At 44.8% G+C, this 25764-nt stretch overlaps 1 protein-coding gene across 8 annotated transcripts in view; it reads right to left on the reverse strand.

The window, feature by feature from the left end:
• ctnnd1 (catenin (cadherin-associated protein), delta 1) overlaps nucleotides 1-24936 on the reverse strand; it is a 37997-nt gene extending 13061 nt beyond the window's left edge. For 2 of the 8 annotated variants that reach the window (XM_061724958.1, XM_061724922.1), the window contains exons 1-11: nucleotides 24780-24936; nucleotides 15188-15335; nucleotides 13124-13198; nucleotides 12149-12274; nucleotides 11770-12047; nucleotides 10836-10926; nucleotides 10508-10698; nucleotides 10112-10361; nucleotides 9885-9956; nucleotides 3964-4114; nucleotides 1812-2013 (exon numbers count right to left, since the gene is read on the reverse strand). In XM_061724958.1, coding sequence (XP_061580942.1) covers nucleotides 1812-2013; nucleotides 3964-4114; nucleotides 9885-9956; nucleotides 10112-10361; nucleotides 10508-10698; nucleotides 10836-10926; nucleotides 11770-12047; nucleotides 12149-12274; nucleotides 13124-13198; nucleotides 15188-15328 — 1577 coding nt within the window. In that variant the 5' untranslated portion in view covers nucleotides 15329-15335; nucleotides 24780-24936. Of the gene's footprint in view, nucleotides 1-1811; nucleotides 2014-3963; nucleotides 4115-9884; nucleotides 9957-10111; nucleotides 10362-10507; nucleotides 10699-10835; nucleotides 10927-11769; nucleotides 12048-12148; nucleotides 12275-13123; nucleotides 13199-14234; nucleotides 14449-15187; nucleotides 15336-16045; nucleotides 16072-23523; nucleotides 23827-24779 lie in introns of those variants that run through there. The other 6 variants (XM_061724949.1, XM_061724931.1, XM_061724941.1 and 3 more) reach the window with 6 other exon arrangements.
• Nucleotides 24937-25764: the final 828 nt, after the last annotated feature.

The raw sequence follows: 25764 nt of genomic DNA on the forward strand, positions 1-25764 counted from the left end.
TTGTGCCTTGCGTTTTATAAATTTGCAGAAAAAAAAAGGATTTCTTAAAAGAGTGTGATGAGCTCTAAACGTAGTTGACTGATGTGTCACAGGCCAAATCACCAAGAAGTCAACGTAGGGTCATGAATATGATGTCGGTAACGCAGAACAGTTTACTACAGTGTAAGAACATCGTCAAACTATTTACTTTTGGGAGGTTGAAAAAAAAAAAAAAAGGCAGGTGATTGAAGGAATTTGGGCAAATATTTACAGTATGCTGAATGAATGATGGGTAATCAGCGTGATAGCAAAGATTCCCACACGAAGACGTGGAATAACTGTGTCAAAGATCAGCCCAACCCTCGCTGTAGTATCCACTTCAGTAATGTATACACACAAAACACTGAACCAATTAGCAAATGTCAGAACACATGGCCAGCTTTGTGTCTAGACGTAATGTAAAAGACGTGCATGCAAACAAGAGCCAGCTTGTGCATGAACCACGATAACATCTGGCAAGGTGAACATGTGGGGCATCCCGCAGTTGACAGACGGAAATAATCAGTGCATCTCTAATAATCCTGGAAGGAGTCAGCCGCTTCATCTCGTGTGTTCTTCAGCTTCTTGAACTGATCTGAAGCCATCAGTCGATATTTACTGAAGTAGTTCCCCAGGATCTATAAAAATGACAATCAGCTGCGTTTAGATGAGCGCGCAACTGCACAGACTGCAGTGTTTACTCAACCTGAACTGTGCTGATCTTTTCTGTAAATACCAAAATGTCTTAATCCCCCAGTCGAGATAAAGCTATTTACGCATACTTTTCCTTTCAGGCAGATGAACACTAATTAACCGTGTGATTGAGGGGAATGCATTGATAACAGAGGCAGCGGCCAGAAAACACTGTTTACTCTGTGAGTCAGTGCCCCCCTGTCCTCAGCTCGACCCTCTGCTGGAAACGCTTAACTTCCCTTCTTGACCCTCTCCTGATCTTTTCCTCAGTGCAGTAAAAAAAAATAATAATAATTTAATAACCAAGAGTTGGAAAAACTAAATTAAACATTAGACTCCAAGTACAGGAGCATAGCAGCAGCGGTTACTCCGACCGAGGACCCATCAGTCCTCTGTACTCCAACCACAACATCATTCCTGATTCCATTATGCCTTTCCTGCTCTTCTATCATTTACGTGTCTCCTTCTGAATTAAAGTTGCCTTCATCCACGAAAATGATGACTAAATATCGTCGACAACGAACCTTTATCACCTGAGGAAAACAAGACGAGACGCAACGAAAATGCTGGTCATGTTATTAAATATATAATGCAATATCGTAGAGGAATAAAAACGAGACTGAAATGCACATTACAAAATAAAAACTGCTCAAATGTGTCTTCATTTTCATTGACCAAAACTAGACCAGACGAAATGTTCTAACAAAGATCCTTAATATACGTATATGTATCTGGAATGAATGTATTCTTGAGTCTATAAGGTAACAATAATATAATAATAAGATAACTTTGTTTGAATTATAAAATGGGTTTGTCTAAATACAATCTTTGATTAAAACTAGACTAAAATGGTCCTGGACAATTCTGACTAAAATAAGACTAAAATGCTCAGACTTTTAGTCGACTGAAACTTGACACGACTAAAAGGAGAATGAACGTGACTAAAAGTAATAAAAACTAAAATGATAGCTTGACCCAAAGACTAGACTAAAACTAAAGTTGAAACATTATTCTGACTGTTGCCCTTCCTGTATTCCTGCGCTGCTCGTCCACCAGGCCTCCCCCGTCAGCAGATCGTCAGTCTGACCTTCCCTCCGTACCTCAGGCAGCCTGCTGTGTTGGTCAGGGACGTCTCCCACTCCAGGTGCCGGGGCTTGCAGTTTTCCTCCCCGCCTGCTGCTCCGTTGCTCCCTCGCTCCCAGCCCGAGTGGGGCACCATGATCTCGTCGGAGAGCGCGTGCAGCGCATGGTCCACGATCTCCATCTTCACGGAGTCATGAGACGACAGATTCCACAGCGTTGCTGAGAAGGAGAAAAATGTTAGCTGAAATGTGGAAAAATCCAGTTGTGGGTTTCAAATAGACCAACAGAAAACCTCATTTTGTGCTGAATGAAGAGACGAAGCCTGTGACCAGTTCAGAGGAACGTGTTTAACCTTCATGGTTGATAGCCTTAGATTTTTGTGTTGAAAATACCATCAAAATAAACCCAAGATACATTGACCAGTTAGTCATTCAGGACTTTGATGATGAAAACCAGTTAGCTGCTGGAGAAAAACCTGCTTTTCAGTGAGATCTATTTGATTTTATGAGACTTTTTTTTTTATTCTGTGTAGTAGTGAAAAAGATATCATACAATAACTAATTTATGCTACATATTTAAGTACCAGTTCTTGCTATTTTCTTGACATGTTAAATTGTATTTATTTATTTATTTATCTTTAAACAGAAGATTTTAAACATTTTATGTAATTACTTCCGATGTACTACTGCCAACATCCAGCAGATGATCAACTTGTCACATGTTTTGGGCCTAAAATGGTCTATAAATGATAAAATTGTCAAAATAAAACAGAAATACGACCAGATGACGCTACTGCAGGCTCATTCTGATACAAGGGCCTTCGAACATTTGGATTGTAAAATGTCAAACGCTTCAGCTGGCAGACATCATATCTAATCTAATTCACAGAGATAACAGTGCAGGACATCTTTAACAGCCTGTGTGACCTTCATCTGAACAGAACCAGATACAGCCACACATGAAGAAGCTGCGATAGATCTGTCTGTGCTTCATAACGCAGCGATGTCGCTGATGCCCGTTAGCCTAGCCGTTCAGGCCTTTTCCACCGTTAACCACTCCATCCATCACTTGTTTGTGTCCATCAGTATTTCAGCTGTACTCTGACCTGCCCGTCTGTTCTGACCCAGAGTCGCATCTCATCCCATCGCTGTACTGATGGTAAGAGCTGGGCTGTCACGCTTCACACTACAGATTATACACCAGCTACTGTGCCACTATCAGAAAAGTATCTCCCATTAAAATAACACTGACCAAAACATAATTAAATGCCACTGGGTCATTACCTCATCCATGTTATATAACCCGCATCATTAATGGTACAAACAAAAACAAAAACAGGAAGTAACTTGATGGAGACCCCATTATTCAGTGACTTAATCATCATTTCAAAATCTGTCTTGCACAATTAGGGAAACAAATAACCCAAATTAAATAATTCAGCAGCAGTAAATGAACAGCGACCAGTCCTGGGGCTCATGTCTGCATGTGCCAGCTTCACCAGCAACAACGTGCACATCAGCGCACTCCGACGACATTTCAACTAATCTCTGGTTTTCTCCCACTTGCTGTTCCAAGTGACAGCTGCTTTAATCTCCTGAGAACATCTTAAAAGGGCCCCTAAGTCCACCAAGCAAGGACTTGTCTGAGTCCGGTGATCCAGACAAATGAGATTTTACACATGGCATTAAATACTTGTGAAGTTTGTTTGCTAATGCAGAACAGACTGCAAGGTTGGTGGGGTTTCTGCCACTAGCCTGAACAAACATCTGAAGGATAGAGTTCCACACTGGTCTGTGCTTAGCTGAATACTCAGTTTTTGGGACAGTTTTTGTGTTGATATCAACATCTCTTTAATTTGTCACACTGACCGGGTGGAAAGCAAAACAGTGGAAAACAGAGAAGCGGCGATTCTCATCATCACACAATCTCATGGAGAGTATTCGCTGCACGTACACACGACTATTTGTCATTTTCCGGAGGGATTACCAGGAACTGGGAGGGTTCTTCCCACCACAAGTCCTCAGAGAAACGTGTCAGTTTGCATTTATGTTTTTACAGGGTCGCCCGCTCCAGAAGCCGTCGGGAATTTTTTCCAGTTGAACCAGGATTAGAGTCTAGTCCAGACCTGCAGCACCTGCTGCTGCTCGGGTGTTTGTGTGTGCGTCTAACCTGTGATGATATCTGTGAGGTCCTGATCGCGCGTCTTCCTCAGAAGCCTGACCAGAGCAGGGACTCCGTCACAGTTCTTGATGGCGATCTTATTATCCTGATCTTTGCCATATGAAATGTTCTTCAGCGCTCCACAGGCCGCGTAGTGAACCTACAACAGAGATGCAAAGACAGCTTTCTGAGCCATTAGTTGGTACAGAATTTAAAACATGTGAAGTCTCCAACAGCAACTGATGTAAACAGAGACTGGTAACAGTTACATAGTACTACACACAATACAGGGGTGTAGTAATAAATACATTTAACTGCAAATAAGAAAGCCAAATTTGTGCATTTTAAATGTATGTAGCATGCTTTATAATAATCTAATCTTTGTCCAATTTTGAACATTATCTTAACAGAAAAAGTCTATCTATACATGCAGTGCTCATTCAGCAGCTTTCAGTCAGATTTCAGTCATGTCTGACTGTGCAGCATGAAATGTGAAATTATGATGGTCCTTTGATGTGGCTTATGAGGCCGAGGGAAACCACACCAACAACAGCAGAACTGTGTCCCTGCCAAGGCTCAACGAAGAGAAACCACTGAAACTTAGCATGGTTTGGGACTAAAATATTCTCTGGTTTATCAGATACAGGAACTGGATTTTTGCTTCATTACATTTCACTTGCACTTTTATGGTGAAGTGGAGCCAAGGTGGGTTCAATTTCAAGTTCCCTACACAAAAACCACGCCAGTCATCATTAGAGTCATCCAACTACTTGGGTGTATAACCATATTTGGCACAAATGACGTCCACCAGGATAAGTCAAGTACGCATCAGAAGGCCTAGCTGACTGAGAAGCACGGCAAGCAGCAAAGGCCGGGAAACTTGTATTAATAGCAGGATGTCTGAGTAGTTCCCTGAATATCCTGCAGCTGATCCAAAATGCAGCAGCGCGAGTGCTGACAGGAATCAGCAAGAGAGACCACGTCTCTCCAGTGTTAGCCTCGCTCCACTGGCTCCCTGTAAAACTTACAGTCCCATTCAAAATTCTGATACTTGTGTATAAAGTTCTGAACAGCCAAGCTTTGTGTTATTTGCAAGACCTGATAGTTCCTTATGTTCCTAATAGAACTCTCCGTTCTAGGAGTTGCTAGAGCAGGGTCCAAAGTCGTTCCTCAAGGGCCGGTGTCCTGCATGTTTTAGATGTTTCCCTCCTTCAGCACACCCTGATGCAAATGACTGTCATTAACAGACTTGTCCAGACTTCGATGACAAGCTGATGACGACCATTGATTAGGTGTGATGATGCAGGGAAACCTCTAAAACATGCAGGGCAGCAGCCCACGAGGACAGACTTTGGACACCCCTGTCCTAGAGTATCCAAATGTAGATTTGGAGGACGGTTTTCTGCTATCAGGCACCATTGCTATGGAACCAACTTACAATCTGGGTTAAGGAGGCTGACACCACCTCCACCTTTAAAACTAAACTTAAAACCTTTCTGTTTAGTAAAGCCTCTAGTTAGTGTTAGTAAACCTCTAGTGAGTGTTCAGTAAACCTCTAGTTGGTGTAAACTCTAGTGTGTTAGGGCCAGTAGTCATAGCTGCAGCTATAGAACAAGACTATAAAGCCGGAAATATACTCTACGCACGTAACCTGCGTAGCCTGCGTAGCCTGCTTTGTGTCTGTTCATGCTCCACTGCGTACGTCGCGTACCACCCGAGTAGAGCCTGTCATACCGATGGTGACCGATAGGGGGCAGTAAGCAGAGCAACAGTTGGAAAAGCTACTTATATTAAGTAGCAGAAGTAGTAGCAGCAGCAGCGGTAGCAGATTAGAAAAACGAACACTTTTACAGGACAATATTGGATGATGTAGGAGATTATAACATCGTGTGAATGTGTATGAGTGTGTATGAATGTTTGTGGCGGTCGGAGGGGCCGTTTGGCGCGATATGGCAGCCACGCTCCCGTCAGTCTGCAGGACAGCTGCGGCTACAGACGGAGCTACCACCGGGGAGAATGTGTGTGAATGAATAATGATCTCTGTAAAGCTCTGGGTGCCTAGAAGGAAGCTAAAGAAAACCATAACATTATTATTATTATTATTACTCTTTTTTTAATGTGTATTACTTATTTATATTACTGTTTTACCCCCTTCCCTGTGTGTGTGTGTGTGTACTTCTGCTACGTGAGTTTCCCCGTTGAGGGAGTAATAAAGTTATCTTATTATTATCTTATTATTATCTTATCTTATTATTATTGCTTATTATCAAAAGTGGATAGTCTTTCCAGACTAATTTATCCAGCATTCTCCTCACCCATCTCAACAAGAATGACGAAACAATAAATCCAGTTAATTTTAGGTTCATATGGAGAAGTAGATGTCAATATAAGAAAGATTAACATGGTAAAAAAATGTATTGTTCCTAATATGATTCCAAGTCATTCATTTGCAAGTCATTCAATAGTATTTTTATTGAAAAACAGAGTATTTAAAATAAAATAAGTCCCGTCAATTGACTCCCGGCTCCCGGCTCCGCTTCCTCCCGGCTCCGGGAGGCACCGAGGCTCGGCGCGTACCTCCGCCGGGGCTCGGCCGCCGGGGCTCCGCGGCCGGGGCTAGGCGGCCGGGGCTCGCCATCCGCGGTACTCCCGGGGACTCTAGTCCCGCAGCACCAGTGAGTATTTTGACCGGAGAGATTATAAAATACCGGACTTCGGCATATTTTACCGGACAACGGAAACCCTGGGGGGAAGTTAAATATTGCATAAATATATGCACGGGGAACTTTCTCCAGGGGAGAGCAGCATAGTCGTGCCAGCTGGGATCAGACCGGGAACAGCGATACTAGCGGCCAGAGCGAGAACTGCAGGTCGCGTACGCGTTCAGTGTCTTTTTGAGAACGTGCACGTCGACGCGTCAAATGTACGCAGGATACGCAGGATACGCGAGACGTGACGTCACGCGTATCCTGCGTCTCGCGTACGCGTTCTGAACTGCAAGTATAAACGCGGCTTACTAGTTAAGCCGGAGATATACTCTACGCACGTAACCTGCGTAGCCTGCGTAGCCTGCTTTGTGTCTGTTCATGCTCCACTGCGTACGTCGCGTAACACCCGAGTAGAGCCTGTCATACCGATGGTGACCAATAGGGGGCAGTAAGCAGAGCAACAGTTGGAAAAGCTACTTATATTAAGTAGCAGAAGTAGTAGCAGCAGCAGCGGTAGCAGATTAGAAAAACGAACACTTTTACAGGACAATATTGGATGATGTAGGAGATTATAACATCGTGTGAATGTGTATGAGTGTGTATGAATGTTTGTGGTGGTCGGAGGGGCCGTTTGGCGCGATATGGCAGCCACGCTCCCGTCAGTCTGCAGGGCAGCTGAGCTGCGGCTACAAACGGAGCTACCACCGGGGAGAATGTGTGTGAATGAATAATGATCTCTGTAAAGCTCTGGGTGCCTAGAAGGAAGCTAAAGAAAACCATAACATTATTATTATTATTATTACTCTTTTTTTAATGTGTATTACTTATTTATATTACTGTTTTACCCCCTTCCCTGTGTGTGTGTGTGTGTGTGTACTTCTGCTACGTGAGTTTCCCCGTTGAGGGAGTAATAATAAAGGACTATTTTATCTTATCTTATTATTATTGCTTATTATCAAAAGTGGATAGTCTTTCCAGACTAATTTATCCAGCATTCTCCTCACCCATCTCAACAAGAATGACGAAACAATAAATCCAGTTAATTTTAGGTTCATATGGAGAAGTAGATGTCAATATATAAGAAAGATTAACATGGTCAAAAAATGTATTGTTCCTAATATGATTCCAAGTCATTCAATAGTATTTTTATTGAAAAACAGAGTATTTAAAATAAAATAAGTCCCGTCAATTGACTCCTGGCTCCCGGCTCCGCTTCCTCCCGGCTCCGGGAGGCACCGAGGCTCGGCGCGTACCTCCGCCGGGGGTCGGTCGCCGGGGGTCGGTCGCCGGGGCTCGGTCGCCGGGGCTCGGTCGCCGGGGCTCGGCGGCCGGGGCTCGCCATCCGCGGTACTCCCGGGGACTCTAGTCCCGCAGCACCAGTGAGTATTTTGACCGGAGAGATTATAAAATACCGGACTTCGGCATATTTTACCGGACAACGGAAACCCTGGGGGGAAGTTAAATATTGCATAAATATATGCACGGGGAACTTTCTCCAGGGGAGAGCAGCATAATCGTGCCAGCCGGGATCAGACCGGGAACAGCGATACTAGCAGACAGAGCGAGAACTGCAGGTCGCGTACGCGTTCAGTGTCTTTTTGAGAACGTGCACGTCGACGCGTCAAATGTACGCAGGATACGCAGGATACGCGAGACGTGACGTCACGCGTATCCTGCGTCTCGCGTACGCGTTCTGAACTGCAAGTATAAACGCGGCTTTAGTCTCAAACAGCTTCGTGGTAGATATGTTGCTATAGAGCTATGCTGCAGGGGGGCACCGACAAGATCAGCTAAGCGGTGACCGTCACCCTCCTCTTTCCTTTCTCAGTTATTAATTAGAAGTATTTCATAACCATAATTGTTCTCATTGTTTTTGTAGTTTGTTGTGCTCGTCTGCCCCCTCCCCCTTCTCTTCTGTGCATGTTTGCAGGCCAGAGCTTCAGGAGCTGCATGCTGACTTGCAGTACCCCCCACCTCTGACAAGGCCAGTGTCTGCTGTCTACACTCGTATTCAGCACGGTGGCTCAGTGGTTAGCACCGTTGCCTCGCAGCAAGAAGGTTCCTGGTTCAATTCCCAGCAGGAGATGAACCATCATGTTGGGGGAAGGGCAAAGCTAAGAAGCTAAAAACTTGTGCTGAATTGTGCTTTGTGAAATCACATGCTGAGGATGGAATACTGTGTCTTTGTGGGATCATTGTGTATTGTTTTGGCCCAAATACCTGATAAATACCTTCATTCATACCGTAAATACTTTCATGAAATGCCCTCAGGATGGACGTGTACAGGCCCCAAGCATCACAAAGGCTGTGTGCTGTTTTTACGGCACAGATTTGACCAAAATTACATTCCATACATGCAAAATTCAAACATATTTACCAGATTATCAAAAGTTTGAACGAGGATGACGCTTATCAAATCCCTCTGTTACACTGCTGGTTGAATGATCAAGAGCTGGTGTATTTTTTACATTTGCAGAAAATGAAAGCATTGTTTGAAAAGCGCATCTACAACTGCGTAAGATGAGTTTCCTGACATTTAAAAGTCACTCTCTGCAAACAGAATCAGACCGTGAAAGGTCAGAGTTAGAAAACTATTGAACAGCAGCTTTCACTGCAGGTACCAGGCCCTTCTCCTTCAAGCTGAAGCAGCATCAAAGGAACATTTCCAGGACGACACACGAGGGCTGCAACAACTAACTCATTAATATTGATACGAAAGATCGTTTCCAACAAATGTATTCATTGATTAGTGGCTTACATCATTTAACAGCAACTGCATAAATACTGCATGTGGCATATCGACGGCAACATTAAACTACTTCAAGGCCGAGTCCAGCAAGTACATCAAGCTAGTGATTGAAATGCACTGAAGAACTCAGAGTATGGACGGATTGAATAAATTTAACAGAACTTTCATGCACAAACATAAAATAAAAAGTGCAAAAACATAAGTATTTCCAGCTAAAAAAAAACAAAACAACCTAAAATATTCGTAGCTTTAGCTGAGTAGCCACTAATTCAGTCATTTAAACATAAGGTGACATCATCAAAACATTTAGCAGCAGCCATTTTTAACAGACTCAGCTGCTGTTTTTCTACATGAAATAAAAAAGCCTCTATCTTTACCTTTATCTGAGGCAAAAGCTCAGTGAAAACAGGTCTGGGACCTACTTTTAGGTCCCGACCTACCAGTTGAGAATCACTAATGTAGAGAAAACTGACCTCTCTGTTTGGGTGATCGAGCATAGAGACGAGGGCCGGAATGCCTTTCATACGACGAACATCCGACTTCACCTGCAAATCAAAATTACTGATATTAGTCAATGTAGGTTATTTTTCTAATTTTAAGGCACAGCCAGGCAAAACTTTTAATGTAACCCGATGTATACAAAAAGGGTCTTCTGCACCCACCCACACTTGGCAGTCTTTGTCATTTATCAAGGCCTTACTTTGTCATTCTTGTAGGTGAGATGCTGCAGGTATGCCGCTGCGTTGCTCCTCACGGGGTCCAGCCTGTAGTTGAGCATGGCAATCACCTCCGGCAGCTCCGGCTGGCGCCAGGCACCGGGACCCGGGCCTTTCCTCAGGGTGCTGTCCAAGGAAGCCATGCTTCCTCTCTCGCCCTGGGCCAGCGGGGCACCTCCCCCCCAGTACATGTCTGGGCCACTCATGTCCCCGTCCAGGGTGCCTTCATAACTCCTGAGAACAGAGACACACGTGTGAATGTGTGACGACCACTGATGGAGAGACCAGACTCAACACAGTCTCTGTTCCATCAAACTACTTTTGTGTCAACATGTAAGAAAATGTTATTTTCACAAGCTCCTCGTCCAGTGCACACTTACCCAGTCCTGCGCGGGGGTCCGTGAGGGAATGCATTGTGGTTTCGGGGCACGGTGCTGTAGTGCATGGGGTGTCCCATGCCGTAGTCGGGCTCGTCGAAGCCCATGCTGCGCTGGTCATCTTCCAAACCATACGGGTCCGGGACAAACCTTGGGATAGAGGACAGCTCCAGGGCACTGCCCATCCGCCCCACCTGTGTAGAAACAAGGATCAGGATCCAGACACAAGTAGTTACAGGTCAACTATCACCTTCTATAGCAGGAAAGCTTAAAGAGATCATGGGTAAAATCCCACGCAGTGAAGCACAGGATATGATATTTAGAAACATACCTGTGGTTGGGCAGCATAATGGTCCAGCTGGTTCCGGCTGTGGGCTCGGTGGCTGGGGTCGAGGGTTCTGTACCCATCCATATGCACTGGCCTTGAAGAGAAAGGGAGAGTAGGTGAAGGGGAAGACGTAACTCCATGTAAGTAGAGCTAGGTATCGATTCAAATGTCAAGAATCGATTCGATTCCGATTCTTAAGATTCAGAATCGATTATCAGGATTCGATTGGATCCAATATTGATTTAGGTTAATGTTATTAAACGTGTTTTTTGAGCTGTTGCCTGAATTATATGATGGTAAAATAACTAGTGAAATAAATAATTATTGTGAAATAACTAAAAAATAAATAACTCAAATAGGCCTTTCAGTTTCAATATCCATTTAAAGTGCAAAAAGAAAAAAAAAATTGCAACAGCTCATGCAGTAAACAAATCATTTTAGCTTGTCTAATTTATCACCACCAGACACACAGCTTACGATGAAGCACCAGGCATTTTTCAGGTAAGTCATGACAAACTGTGTGTCCGATAACAGAAGAACCCAAACAAGCTATAGTAAACATAGATAATATGAACTTCATTGAACTAATATAACATTTTGAAATTTACGTTGAAATGTCCAGCATTTTCTCGAAAAAAAAAGTTTTAGTTCAAGTTTTCAAACCGGCGCTTTGTTAACGCTACCGCTACTCTTTGACGCCATGTTCATTGTTTTGATAGTTTCACAACCCACATGTGTGAATTAAATGACGTGATTAGGATTAGAGTTCACCGAGTGAAAATGTAGTGATGAAAAAATAAATAAATGTAAAAAAAAAAAAAAAATACATTTAAAAAAAATGTAAAAAAAAAAAAAAAAAACGATCTTTAGATCTACAAATCGATTGTTAGGAATTAATATGTTCCTGGGACAGAGACAGACGCTTCTAACTCGTCACCTGTAGCGGTCGTCCATGCGTACTCCCCGGTTGAGGCTGGCGTAGGTCTCAGCTGGAGGCCCAGCGCGGTAGTCGTCGTAGCCCCCCGGAGGGCCGTAGTGGTAGTTACGGGGGACAGTGTGAGTGGGGTAGTCCATGGGCACGCCGCCTCCAGGGCTCTGCCTGTACATGGGTGTGGTGTAGCCGCCCACCCCAGAACCCCCGCCGTCCATGGACAGCGTGTCTGACACAGAGGGGATGACTGTGCGGGTGGTGGTGGTCTTTACTACTTTCTTCACCTGGAAGAAGATGAAGTTGGAGTGAAGACAGGGTTTACCGTTGAGACAGATGAAACCGAAATACACTTTTACCAACATGCAACTCTCATTTCTATTCTTACTGTGGTTTCTGTGCGCCGTGTGGTGCCGTCTTCACTAGTCTCCACAGAGACGACCGGTGGCAGCTCCTGAGGGTCCTCCTGTACCGTGTACGTCTCCTGCATCATCTGACCAGGCTCCATCCTGAACTGCACATGCCATCCCAGAATAAGAGTTAAATGTAGCTCTAACAGTATTTCCAGGATTACATACATGCATACATACATACATACATACATACATACATACATACATACATACATAAGGACACAGGGTTATAAAGGTGCATGATAAAACATATCCATATACACATAAAGTGGAAAAAAAAACGTTTGGAAAGTCGAACTTCATTCAACTCGTCCACAACTCAGAATATCGTTCAGTTGTAACTAAAAATACGCTCACATTTTAAATCATTCATCTTCCACTACTCTACCAATAAAAAGTGGCAGAGGTGAGCGTTGTACTACGTCCTGTTCGCTGATTGGTTCATCATTGCCAGTGATAGCAGACACCTGAAATTAGTGTGAGGTTGGAACAACGTTGTTTTCCAACATTTGATTATAATCGGAAAATGATACAGAAAAAAAATTGGGTTTACACTAAAAAACCCAACGTTGACTTGACATCTATTTACAGTAAGGTGACATTGACTAGATGTTGGATGATGGTTGCTTGCCAGCACTACATAATTAGTTATCTAACTTCATCTGATGCTGCAACCCATATCCAAAGGACCCACTTTAATGTGTCAGCTGAACGGTCCGGCTTCGTCGCTACCAAAGTCGTACTAAAACATGTTGACAGATTTCTCAGCGCAGTGTACCACATAAAATTCATACATAAGGCGCAAATGTTTGAGAAAATTAGAGGATTTTACGTGCGCCGTATAGTGCAGAAAACACGGTATGTTACAAAGAAAGAAATGCAGCTTTATCAAACTGCAGAATTGTGCCGTCTGTAAGGAAGTGGGTGAAAGGGTTCTGGAAGATGCTTACGTGATGTGTCCCGTTGATGTAACCCTCGTTGAGTGTCAGCCTCTCTATGTCTGCATCACAAGGAAGGCGGCCGTTCTACGAACAGACAGAGACACACGTGAAGCAATCCAACAGAGCGCTCAGGATAAAAGCACACATATAATCTTATTCTTGAGATTTCTAGCCGTCTAAAAAGAAGACGTACACAAGTGTAGTATCAAACTAATTAGAAAGCAGTCACGAAAGGTGAAACCATTGTGAAATATAACATTAATATCAGTAGCGCTCATATCATCTAAAAATCCAAAGAAACTTAAATGACACGAACAGCAACTTCCACTGCTACAGAAGAAAACAAGTCCATGTCTTGAGATTTAGTGAACTTTTGATGGAGCAAAAGCAGAACAATACAGTAAAAATAAAAAAAGGAAAGTCAGTGATGCATGAATGGTTTAGGTTTGTAAATAAATGAAAAACTGTTCAGGTGTGCAGCCATCCAGAACAGACAAATGAAGAATTAGTCATGAAATGGAAAAATGACCCACATGAGACACAGACTCATCCTCTCATGTGTTGAAACTGTCTGCACCTCCCCGCCCCCCCGCCCCCCCCCACAGGACTGATTAAAGGTGTGGTGCACTTCCTCTTATGGCCACAGATGGAGCTCGCTCTCCCTCTCTCTGCTACAAAGACTGTAAAAGCGCTCATCTGGGCGTTAACTGCTCAACACCAATACAGAAATGAGATGTCGCATAGAAGCTACCGACAACTGTTGTGTGTTCAAGTCCAAGAACAGAAACAATCAGCCGATAACCCGGCGTGTGAATGCCAATCTGCGCTGAGCAAGAGAGGTCAAATCAACCTCAAATTTAGTTTGGATTAGATCACGATCATGCAGAACAGTGGAAGAGTGTTGTCAGATGTGAGCGTGTAGGAACCTGTCAGTGGGAGCTACAGTCGTGTTGTGCCGTCTCTAGAGAATGGCGGAGGCATGCTGAAGCCTCTGGGCTATGTAAACAAGGAGGCAGCGTCAGGCGCCAGCACAAGCTGCATTTCTGACCTCATACTACGAAACTCACTCCCCCTTCACACATGCTCCTTTACACACTTAAAAAAATAAAGGAAAATTCACCTGGACCTGGGAAGTATCCCTGTGAAGGCTTGTCTCACGCAAGAGCGTCAACGCTCTGAGAGAAAGAGAGCGAGCGAGCGGGTAAAACTGATTGCTTATCAGCGTGTCGCGAAGGTTCCTTGAGGGCCAGAACTTGCTGCGTTGTTCAGTCACACTAATGACCGCAATGAGAAACCGAAAGAAGGAGGGAGCGTAGGCGTGCGTGTCTGTCTGCCTGTGAGATAACAGAGCATGAAGTCACCGGGAGTCGTTCTGGAGCCACTGAATCAGGTAAGTGACTCACTGATGATGAAGAGGGCGTGTTTGCCGACAGTATGACAAACTGTGCCGTGAAACAGACTTTACTTAATGTGACTTCATCACACTTAGGGACGTCCTCCTTGTTCCAGACACTAAATACAGGGAGTTAGAGGATGGCGGAGGTCAACATTACAACAAAGCCGATCTGGAGTAAGTTGTAGCTCTGCATGCAAACGCCAACAGACGAGTCAGGACAAACATGATGAGCAGTGCTGCGTTTTTAAGCTTCAGCGATGGAGGGTCTTCAGAGAAAATATGTTGCTATGGATGTTATTGAGGAAGAATGAGAATTCAGAAAGATGAAAGAGAAGGCATTATTGAAAACGCAGAGCAAAAAACTATGTAAATTATCTCCTCAGGAAGACTAAACTCAAGTGTTTCTGTCTCTTCTGACTCAACTTTCAATGTCCACAATTCAAGCTGAATTCCAGTACATCCAGAGTCTGATTAGAAACCCCAGAATAGGTCTGTTTTACTCCGGGTTAGGTCTGCTACCATGCAGCCAGTCCACAAAGATGGGATGGGGTGACCATGGAGGTTATTTTGGATGGCCTCCCTCGGATCAAGAGAGAATCCAAGAGGGGTTAGATGGAAAAGGTGCATGATGGGCAGCGATGATGGTGGTGGGATGGACGAGGTTTTCTTGGGTTTACCTGGATGTTGGGGAGGGGGCGGGGCAAGGTGCCGGCACATGACCTCCGCTCCTCCTCCAGAGCTCGGCTCAGCATCTCAAACTGCCTCTCCTGCTCCCGAACCGAGGCCAGCAGGGAGGCCGTACTCGCACACTGCTCCATTCACACGCTGAGAGCAGAGCACAGGACACGACAGGACAGGGTCATCACCAGAAACCAAACACCGCGGCCCCCAGAGCACAGAGGAAAAAACACCCACGTACATGTTCAGACACAGGAGAAGAGATATGACGCAGCGCACAAGAAGAAGAAGTGCGAAATGAGTTGATACTGTTGAAACCCAGCTGGAGCTGAGAAAAGAGCAAGGACCAGAAGGATAAGAGAAGCAGGTACAAAGAAATGATGTGAAGAAAGGAAGAATCGTGCAAGGACTAAGTGCAGGCAAAAGAAAATGTTCACTGAAAGATTCATCAAAAAGGAGAGAGAGATGATTCAGATCAAAAATCATCTAGCATTCAGCAGCCAAGGAACAAAGTTGCCATTACTTCAGCGGCTTTCTTCACCCACTGTGAAGGATTAAAAATAGAAAGTGAGATGCATAACAAAAAGGTGATAACAGCAGGTTTTCAGGGGCTGCATGTGGAGCTTGTTAGCACTTTTCTCCTGCAAAATAGCAAGAAAGTGAGGAGCGAAGGAGGAGATGAGGGTGAGCGCTGAGAGAGGGATTATGAGATTTACCAACTTTAAAAACTGTGAGAGTGCTCTCACGGCAGGAGGAGATTTTCTCTCTTTGTTCATGTCTAACACTCACACAGTTAAAAGACCAATATTCTATATTTGCAGTAATCTATTAAAAAGGAGCAACTGGATTTTGCCTACGCGTTCTGGTTTGGGTGCACGGGTGCTGCTCAGCTTTCAAAGGCATTCGTTCCAGTTATCCGGGATGCAGAAAGACGAAAACACACATCATACTTGCACAAAAATGTAGGGGGGAAACAAAACGCAACCTGAGCGCAGCCTTAACGCAGTCAGCTGCAGAGAACCTGACAGACCAAAGACAAAGAAGAGGAAACTGGTTTTGGCAACATCCCATTTTCCCGAGCTGCACGAGTCTGAAGACATACTGGGAAATGAGGGGGGGGGGCTGAGTGGAAAATAATCTCCAACAACTCGGGCTTCAAAGCAGCCATTTAAAACGCAGCAGTATTCTGTGGTAGTAATCAGCCGCCTGCAGTTCATCCTAATGTCCATGAACCTTTGTGCTTCTCTTCCTAACAGGTTGTCAGACTGCTCCCGACTCCGTTTTAAAAACACCTAAAAGACAGCTGCAGCTCCTGGACGGACCTAAACTTTCCCAACTCCCATCTTTGCTGGAGGATATTTACACCGTTGTCTTCTTTGCTGCACGTCGTCTCCTCATCAACACGACTAAAACCAGAGCTTTTCACACACACAGGTACATGGATACATTGTGAATCCAAAACCACAAGTTGAAAAATAAAAGTGTTAATCACGTCCTGGTGAGCTTTTACATCAAGCAACATCTGGCACCCTACATAGGTGCGATTCGGGTCTACACAGCCTTATCAACATGCTGCATCCTATCTGAAAGACCGTGAAGGGTTTCAAATGTTACCTACACAACATCACACTAAAATTAAGGCTGTGTATAGGATGAGTTGGTGCCGCTGGAGTCTATTATGATTTTCCTTGTACACCATCTCAGCTCTCTACTTAAAAGGTCCACACAAAAAGACCTGTTTTATCCTGCAAGGAATTGAATTTCATATAAACATTATTTTCCAATATCAGAGGGCTGCAAAAATCCAATAATTATACGGCATACTATTATTAAAGCAGATTAAAACACAATAAAGCATCAAGGCGAGGATGTGTACCATCATTTTCCCAGCATGCATTTTACCAGAGAATCTATGAGAACATACCAACTGTATTTCACAATAAATGAATTGCTCAACTGTTCATTATGGAAGCAATAAATCCTGCCAAATGCCAACATTCAACAGTTCAACCACTAAGAAAATTGTATGAACAAGAAAGCAGAATTAAAGTCTTTCCTTCCTTCTTTTTTTAAATAAAAAAGAAAATATGAATTTCAGAAAGAAACACGACCTAAACACATCCCACAGATGGCCTTAACCTAAATTACAGAGGCTTGATAAAAACAGAGCGCTAGCTGAGACGGTGACAGAGTCCTATTTTTTTCCCAAACTTTCGCCCACAGCAGAGCCGCTGGAGAGGGAGAGCTGGGGAATCTGGAAAACTTCCTTGAGTGTTGTCTGTCTAATAACCGGATGACATGAGCATGGCTCATCTCCAGACCGGAGCAAAAATCATTTTCTACTTCAAAGTCCACTGACTCACACAGATCAAATCCGATTTCGATCCTCATTTACAAATCCATCTGACTGAACAAAGACTCCTGTCTTAAGCCCCGGTGTGGGCATTTGCCAGCATGAGTGTGTGAGTGCAGGTGATTGTGTATTTGGGTCAGAGACTAAATAAAGTGGCAAGTGTGTGTGGCTGACACTGCTTTTATCCTTGAATACTCGAGCAGAGCTGTGGTTACTTTTTTGGCCCAATTTCTTTGGATCTGTGTGGTGAAAGAGACACACATCGGAGGTACACACTCGAGCTGTGCACAAACACACACGTACCACCATTGTCAGACATTCCACAGTAAGAGCTAGCATGTCATATCCTGCCCCAGCTGTTGGAAGCTGTCCTAATAAGGGAGCCCTTCATGCTTTCATTGTGTGCTCCCATCCGACTCTCACGCCGGGTTTTTCTCCCAAACACCTCCGTCCTGGAGAGGGGGAGTGGGCACACTACTTTCTCTTGTGTGTGTAAAATTCTGACAGGTTGAAGAGGGTTTGAAATGATTTCAAGTGGGTAAACAGAAAGCTGTCCTATAAAGGCGGTGCATTACGCAACAACCCAACTCTCTGAAATTCGACAGAAAAGGAGTGACATGACCAAATGCGGCAGCAAGGAGTTTTTTAAACATTTTAGTCATGAAGGTTGTCTGCAGGAGCCGTCAGATGTGCCATGAGAGACCAGGAGGAGCAGCTCGATCAAGCAGTGACACCACCAATCAGATAAATCTATATACCACAGCCTGAGATGTTTTTGTTGATCTGATGCCAGGATCAAAAACTGGACCTTAATGATTGCAGTTTGGCGTTCTACCTTCTGAGCTACAGGTGGTCTGATCTGCTGGTACTGATTTTATTTTTTCAATCAGCAGCATACATTCATTCGTTTAGACCATCTCCACATTAATACACCTGGCAGCCTCCAATCTCAGCATGTTAATCGCCTAATATGCTTCCAAGTGACAGCACTGTCATTTTGATGTGCTTACAGAAACAAGTATTACTGCCGCTAATAGTCGATCCCGATCAGACACAATCACACAAAAATTAACTGACTGCATCTGTTCAATCAGTGCAACCCATACAATGTCTCAAAAGTGTAAACAAACAGAAATCAGGGCTTAGTTACACCAGAGACGTTCTATAACCGAGACAGCCCACTACGGTTGTGTTTCTTGTATCTCTGTCACGTGACTGCCACGCCCCCTTAGGAGACCGGAAGTAGGTCCTGAGTCTATTGAGTCCTATGGGAAAAGTGAACGTGAGCACAGATTATTACCAATTCCTTCGCCCCATAGTAACCTAAGTAAATACGGGACCCATTTTTCACAAACCTTCTGAACATTCTGACACCAAAATGGAAATTTTCAGACCAGCAGATTAGGAGAAAATGAACTTTGTTTGAGACCTGTCTCTGTCTGAGCAACACACTCTCGCGAGATTTGGCTCTCATCGTTTTCCCAACGGATAAAATGAAGTTTAAAACTAAAATAAAACTTGCTTCTTTGCTTAATAATACTGTTATTTTTATTATTTAAGTATTTTTGGAAGAAAGTTGTACTGTATCTAGTGTTGTATGTTCCAAAACGATGTGGGGAGAGGGGCGGCCACGCCCACTTAGGAGACCGGAAGTGTATACCGTTTCAAACCATTGCCAGTAACGGCAATGCGCTATCTTGTGTATAGAAGATCTTTGGTTACACCCATTCGCTTCATGATTTTCTCTTCTGGGTCACAACATATCCTTGCCGGTTTGGTCAAGCCTGAACAACCTGCAGAAAGTGTTATATCGGACAAGTTTACAGCGATTTTAAAGCCTTCTTTCACTCAACAAGGACAGGTGGATGTCCGATGTGTGTATGATGGTCTAACGTGGACAGAGGTCTTCTCCAACATGAACCTGGAACACTAATGCAGAAGCATGTACGCTTTGTTTTCAAACAAATATAAAGAAGTTTGGTTGAGAGGACAGGAAGATCAAAAACCGGTTCCACCTCATAACAGGTTTCAGATATCATGAGCATCAGAATTGTACATTTTTAAGATTATCAGAGCAGACAGGTGCAGAAATGCATGAAGCAAATGAAGGGAAAAAAAGAGAAGACATCTACTCCTTCATTTCAGCTGTAGTTGAACATAATGTTGTGACCTGCAGACGTCAACGTTACTGACCTGTTTATATTTTTGCTTTTTCGCAAAAGCAGTTGAGGCTACAAACCTTTAAAGGGCTACTTGGTCAAACAATGACAGTAACATCAATACAATCTCCTTAACTTCCGCCCCAAGAATCGATGAAGCTGTAACCATATATGCCGGGCTGTGTGCTCCGTTGTATCTCTAACCTCTTAGCCTTCGTTATGCTCTAGCTCTCCAACCAGAAGGTCACTTGATTGATCCCTATCCCCGTCATGTGTTGCAGTGTCTTGGGGCAGGACAATGAACCCCACATTCAAACACCCCGTCACTCAGGGGCCAGAAGCCGGTGTTCTCAGCGTACTGGCTCCACGCCTGGATAAATGGGGACGGCTGTGTCAGGAGTCAGGACAGCCATTTAAAGTAAAACCTGTCAAATCAACATGTGGAACATGATGTTCTGTAGCAACCCCTAAGGGAGAAAAAGCTTTACATACCAAGCTAACAAATACTAAGACGCTAACAGAGATATCTCAATATTAACCATGCTCAGCAGGGGGATGCTGTTTGAAGTGTCGGTTTCAGTCAACAATCAAAGCCCATCAGACAAAAAAACAGCAGAACCCCGTCTGTTCCATCAGTGCAGACAATTTCTGAGCTACAGAAGAAAACGGCAACAAAATAAAGTCCTGTGGCGCGGCACTCAATTTAGACCCACATATGGTACTCTCTGCAGCTACTCAGGTCCCACCACTAATGTTTTCGTGGAAGGGCACATTTCAGTGTGAAAGCTTTAAATGGCTTTTGCCACTTAGAATCTGACTATCAGTCACGACTCTATTGTAAGGCCATTAGCGGCAGAGCTCAATGGTATCTGCTAATGGGATAGTCCTGGAATTTCACTGTTAATCCACTTACTTTCCTGGACTGAGGCGCATTTAACAAAGTGTACATGACCGATACTCTGTAACTCTAACAGTTTGCTCATCTACCGCTCCGTATCCAGGATTGTGGCTTCAGCCTATTCCCTTATTATCATATGCCATCATTGCTATTCCAGTGAGTTTGTCACTGGTTGTGGCAAACTGACATGCATCCTGTTCCAGTACACACACACACGCGCGCGCGCGCGCACACACACACACACACACACACGCGCGCGCGCGCACACACACACACACACACACACACACACACACACGCGCGCGCACACACACACACACACCCGAGATAAAGCTATGGTAAAATGTTGTTGTGGCTTGGCCAAGCCCTGTGCTGACTCAGCCTCATTTGAATGGTCACACAGAGATTTGGCCTGCGTTTGCTGTGGGATTTTTTTTTTTTTCTTTTTTGTGAGCCTTGGCCCACGTCCAACTAGTTCCACCTTTACCATCCTGACTTAAAACCACGAGGGGCTCCACAGCTGCCCCGCGTACACACCCCTCCCATGTGGCCTGCATGTGGGCACAGTACAGCAGAGTACAGTGGCAGCAGAAAGAGTACACATTTGCACTCCCCCACCGAAACCCACACACACACACACACTTTTCAGGGACCTCTGCAAGGCCAGCTGTCTAATCTACACACCACCAGCTTTCTATTCTTGGGGAGAACGGAAACGTGCCGCTTCATTTAAGGAGAGGGAGTTTAAACTCCAACAGAAGAGTTTGGGCAGAAGAGACATAAGAACTGACTCGGTGTGTAAACGCATGCACACTTGGGATCTGTGACTACCGTAGTAATATGAGGTAGTAGTTCACCGTCAGCAGAATATATTTTTTTCCTTTTGATCAGCCACAACACAGCGGCTCTCCAAAGAACTCTGACCAGTCTGGTCACATAAAGAACATCTGAGCATATTTTGGTACAGAGATGTTAACAATAGATCCTTTGGGTTCTGTGGGTTTTGGGGTGGGGTCTCTGTGGATTGGCACTGCTTCTCACAGATACCATCAGATTGGTATGAGGAAGATTCATAGTCCTCAAGTTTCTTGAAACCTTCCTAAGCAGTTTCTGTAAACTCCAAAGCGGTCAGGCTGGGATGCTGCTGCTGCAGGCGAGTGCTGTTTCATCTACCAGAGCATTTTCAACCCATAAACTGAAGGCCACTGTGAAAGTAACATGAATGCAAGTTGCTTGTTTTTCCGCCGGCAAATGTTTAAAGTTACGGCTCATCGGTGTGGTATAAACGTCCCTGTTCTGGATCCGTTCAACAGAAGAGATCGCTCTCGTTGCATATTAAAGAAAATGTTGTCTCATTTTGCCTGCAACTCAATGTCCTCACATCACCAGCCCGTGTCTGAAGCACGGTTGTACACAGAGGTGTCTGTGAACGTCTTTTCCAATGTGTCAAATGGCATTTACAAATGCCAGGGCCTATGGGGTTTTTTACGCAGCAGCTGGTGATATTAAAACATTGACTGACATTTACTAATACAGATGCAAATGGCAACTCTTAATGCTGCTATAGTGGATCATTCATAAAAGCCAACAGGCGATAGTCAAACATTAAAAGGAAGGGGACGTTGACCTCTAGGGCTTACACCAATGTTCCAACTTCAGATTCATACAGACGCTCACATTTTAATGATTCTCTTGAATTGGGCAGACAAACCCCCCCTCCTTTTTGTTTGTTTGTTTTTAAACTTAGAGCTATATTTCTATGTCCTACATACTTCACCTTCGGATGCATTATCCAAGTAAGGTGGCAGAATTCATGTAGAAACTAAAGCTAACAACATATTATGCGCATACTTCAAATTAACTTCTCCCAAAATAATCATATTTTGGGGATATTGTTTAAAAAAAAAAAAAAAAGAAGACAGATTTTGAAAAGCCAGTGACTTTTCTCGGATAAAACAAATGAATCGAAATAATTTTGCATACACAAGGTTTTTCCATCATACGTCGGCTGAAAGTCTGAGTGATAATACTCCTACCAGCAGCAAGATATTGCCAGTTTTGATAAACATAGTCCAACGGAGACTATCCTCACACGCACGTCATAGTTTTACTTTCTCCCCAGTTAATCACTGAAGGTGGAAAATCAGAATCAAACATTTTAAAATCCAGGTTCAATCCAGACAGGAAAACTGCTCAGAAAGACTAAAACCCAAAGTCAGGCCATGGCTGACGAGAGTGATCACTTCTCTATTATATTTTAACTGTTGCCATGTAATAAAAAAAGAAAGAAAGAAAGAAAAGGAAACAAACAATCTCATGCACAAACTTTCCAAGGAAATGAATCCCCAGCAAGTTCATTTGAAAGCGTTATCAATCTGTGCACTTTGATTTGGTTCCCGTTATCAGACACCTTGCCTGCAGAGGTAACCGACGTACTCAACGTTCAAGTAAAAACACCCTGAACCTGTGACTGGTGCAAATTCAAACGAGAGATAAATGAATGGAGAAACAACAGATGGGGAGGAGGAGCAACTATAAGAAAACCCCAGCCTGTGTGAGACACACCCATGGTGTGCTCTGAAACCCCATCATTACCCAGACTCTTAAATGATAGTCCTGGTTAAAGCAACTGGCCGGGCAGCAGACAAAAAGGCACAGAACAAATCCGCAGCAACAGCAAAAGAAATGCCCGACTTGAGTCTTGTTTCTTCCCCGGCTTCTCCTGTCATCCTGTAGCAGGGCATTTCTGAGCAAACAGCTTGTCCGAGCTTGTCAACAATCTCTTCCATCTCTTATCCAGCAGGTCAAAGCAGAAATGCACACAGGAGTATGCAGAGTATGCCCTGATCCAACCAGCCAAAACAAACACAGAGAAACTTGGTCTCAGTCTGATACAACATTACAGAGAAAGTACAGAGATCTTACTCAAAGGTTGATCCTCAAAACGGGGAAGTTTTGCCCAGGTCGTAGTGAGATCCACCTGTGGTCCCGCCGGGACCGCTGTGCTGCCGTGTGTCCCCGGGAGGCGGAACGAGGAGCACCAGAGCTCCGGTTACTGCCACACCCTGCACACCCCGACCCGCACAACAGGTTCTGCTGGCAGCGCTGACCTGGAGACACGGCCCGTACCAAACACCCGCGACTCACGGGCTTTAAACACGGGGAAACAACAAAGAGACCAACCGGAGCAGGAAACAGCGAGCCGAACTTGAGCAGAGTCCCGGAGGCTCCAGCAGCTCGCGGTGCACGCAGAGGGGGCGGGCCGGGGGGGACCGGGGGCGGGCCCGGCTCAGCCGTACAAAGGGAAGCGGACTCTGGACTCTGACTGCAGCTTTACGGCTTTATTACGGCCAGAGACGGGGAGGTGAGCGGGACTTCCGCCTGCTGCTCCGTCAAAAAATGCTCCCTGATGGTTTTCTACCTTTGTACAGCTAGAATTCTACTGTGTTTTACTCCCTAGCCCACTTCCTTCCTTCCTTCCAGAATGTGTTCTTAATGACCTGCCTGGTTAATTAAAGGTGAATGACTGAATGAATATCAAATAAAGAATAGGATAGAATTTTTTTTTCTTTATCGTATAATGTTCACAAAGTGTAATGCAATTCACGTCATGGGTAGTGTATTTTGAAGGATCAAATTACTCAACATCCCATATTATCAATTTTACATCGTACAAGAAATGATGGGCGTGGCGATCAAACTTTGAAAATCGACTGTGCGCAAGCGCAGAATCACAAAGTGCCATTTCTCGAAGGGTAGCAAGGATCGACAGAACACCCCCCCCCCCCCCCCCCCCCCAACACACACACACACTAAACATTAATGACGTCACGCGAGTTCAGTTCAACTTTCCCTGTGACGTCACAGCGAGGTAGCGGTGCTAACCTGGCTAACCTGGCTAACCTGCTAACCTGCGCCCCGACCACCAAGTTCAGCACTAAAAACATGAAACAACAACACCACCACGGCGGGTCTGCGGACGGAAGTTGGCGTGTAGCACGACGCTGACGCAGCGGGGGGAGGATAGCTCCCTCCCCCGCATGCAAGTCCGTGGGTGTCCGAGGCTTCGGGGCCTAGCTGAGCAGGCAGAGCCTCGGGGTCGCGTTGGACCGCGTCCCGGACGCGGTCCAACGCGACCCCGCGGCGCTGCCCCGCTCACCGGGGCGGGCAGCAGCACCTACCTCTCCGGGCTCCGGTCTCCGGGCGTCCTGGTCTGTGGTAGTTCCCTCCTCCTCGGAGCTCTTCCTCTCCGCTGGGGGGAGAGGGGGGGACGGGAGCTCAGGTGGAGAGACGGATCCAAAGTTCACAAATCACACCCGACCCTGCTGGAGAGTCCGCCAATCAGCTGCTGCCCGGGAGAATACGACCCACACCTTTCTGTTTAAAAATATATATAAATGTTTCATTTCTTTTGTTTATTTCGTTGACGTGTTAAGGGGTTTGGTGGCTGTTTACGTTTAAATCACTGCAGAAAAAGGCTCTTACTACAAAATAAAAGAAACCAAAACATTAAAGGGGATATTTTATGATTTTTTTTTTTTTTTGTTGTAAATAAGTGTATATATTTAGACATCGGAAGTGACTAATAAGTCTGGCGGTGCGTCCAAAAATGCCATACTAAACAGTATATACTCAAAAAGTATACTTTAGTTCGGCACACTTTTGAGTAAATATCAGTAGTGTGCATTAATTCGGACGTACGGAGGAGTTGTTACTGTAGCAAACTGTTTAGTGTTGGCTCAAAAGGGGATTGTGTTATTGAAGGAGGGGGAGTATTTTATCCTGCCTGAGTTGCCGTACGGCTGTGACGTCATTCATCCTGTTCCTGTTTTTGAGTGTGGAGGAGGAAATAAAGAAGCGGTGGTTACCGAATCCACTTTCGGCTCCTGTCCCGATTATAAGTCTAGGATTAACACCTACCGTACAGGCGAACCCAGTACGCTCGGCTACATTGGTGGCAGCGGTGCTCTTGTACGTACCGCTGTGTTGGAGACCGTTAGGTGTCGCGCTGTGACCCGTTGGACTCTCGGTTAGCCGCTTAGCTTCCCGGCTTCGTTGTGGTCATGTGGCTCGGGGACGAGGACCCTTTTAAACCCGGCAGGGCGTGGTTTGAGAGACAATCACACGGCGGGGATGTCAGAGTTGAGCTGCCCGCTCCTTTCTCTG

Source organism: Cololabis saira, chromosome 1, assembly GCF_033807715.1.
Source record: "Cololabis saira isolate AMF1-May2022 chromosome 1, fColSai1.1, whole genome shotgun sequence".
Classification (NCBI taxonomy): domain Eukaryota; kingdom Metazoa; phylum Chordata; class Actinopteri; order Beloniformes; family Belonidae; genus Cololabis; species Cololabis saira.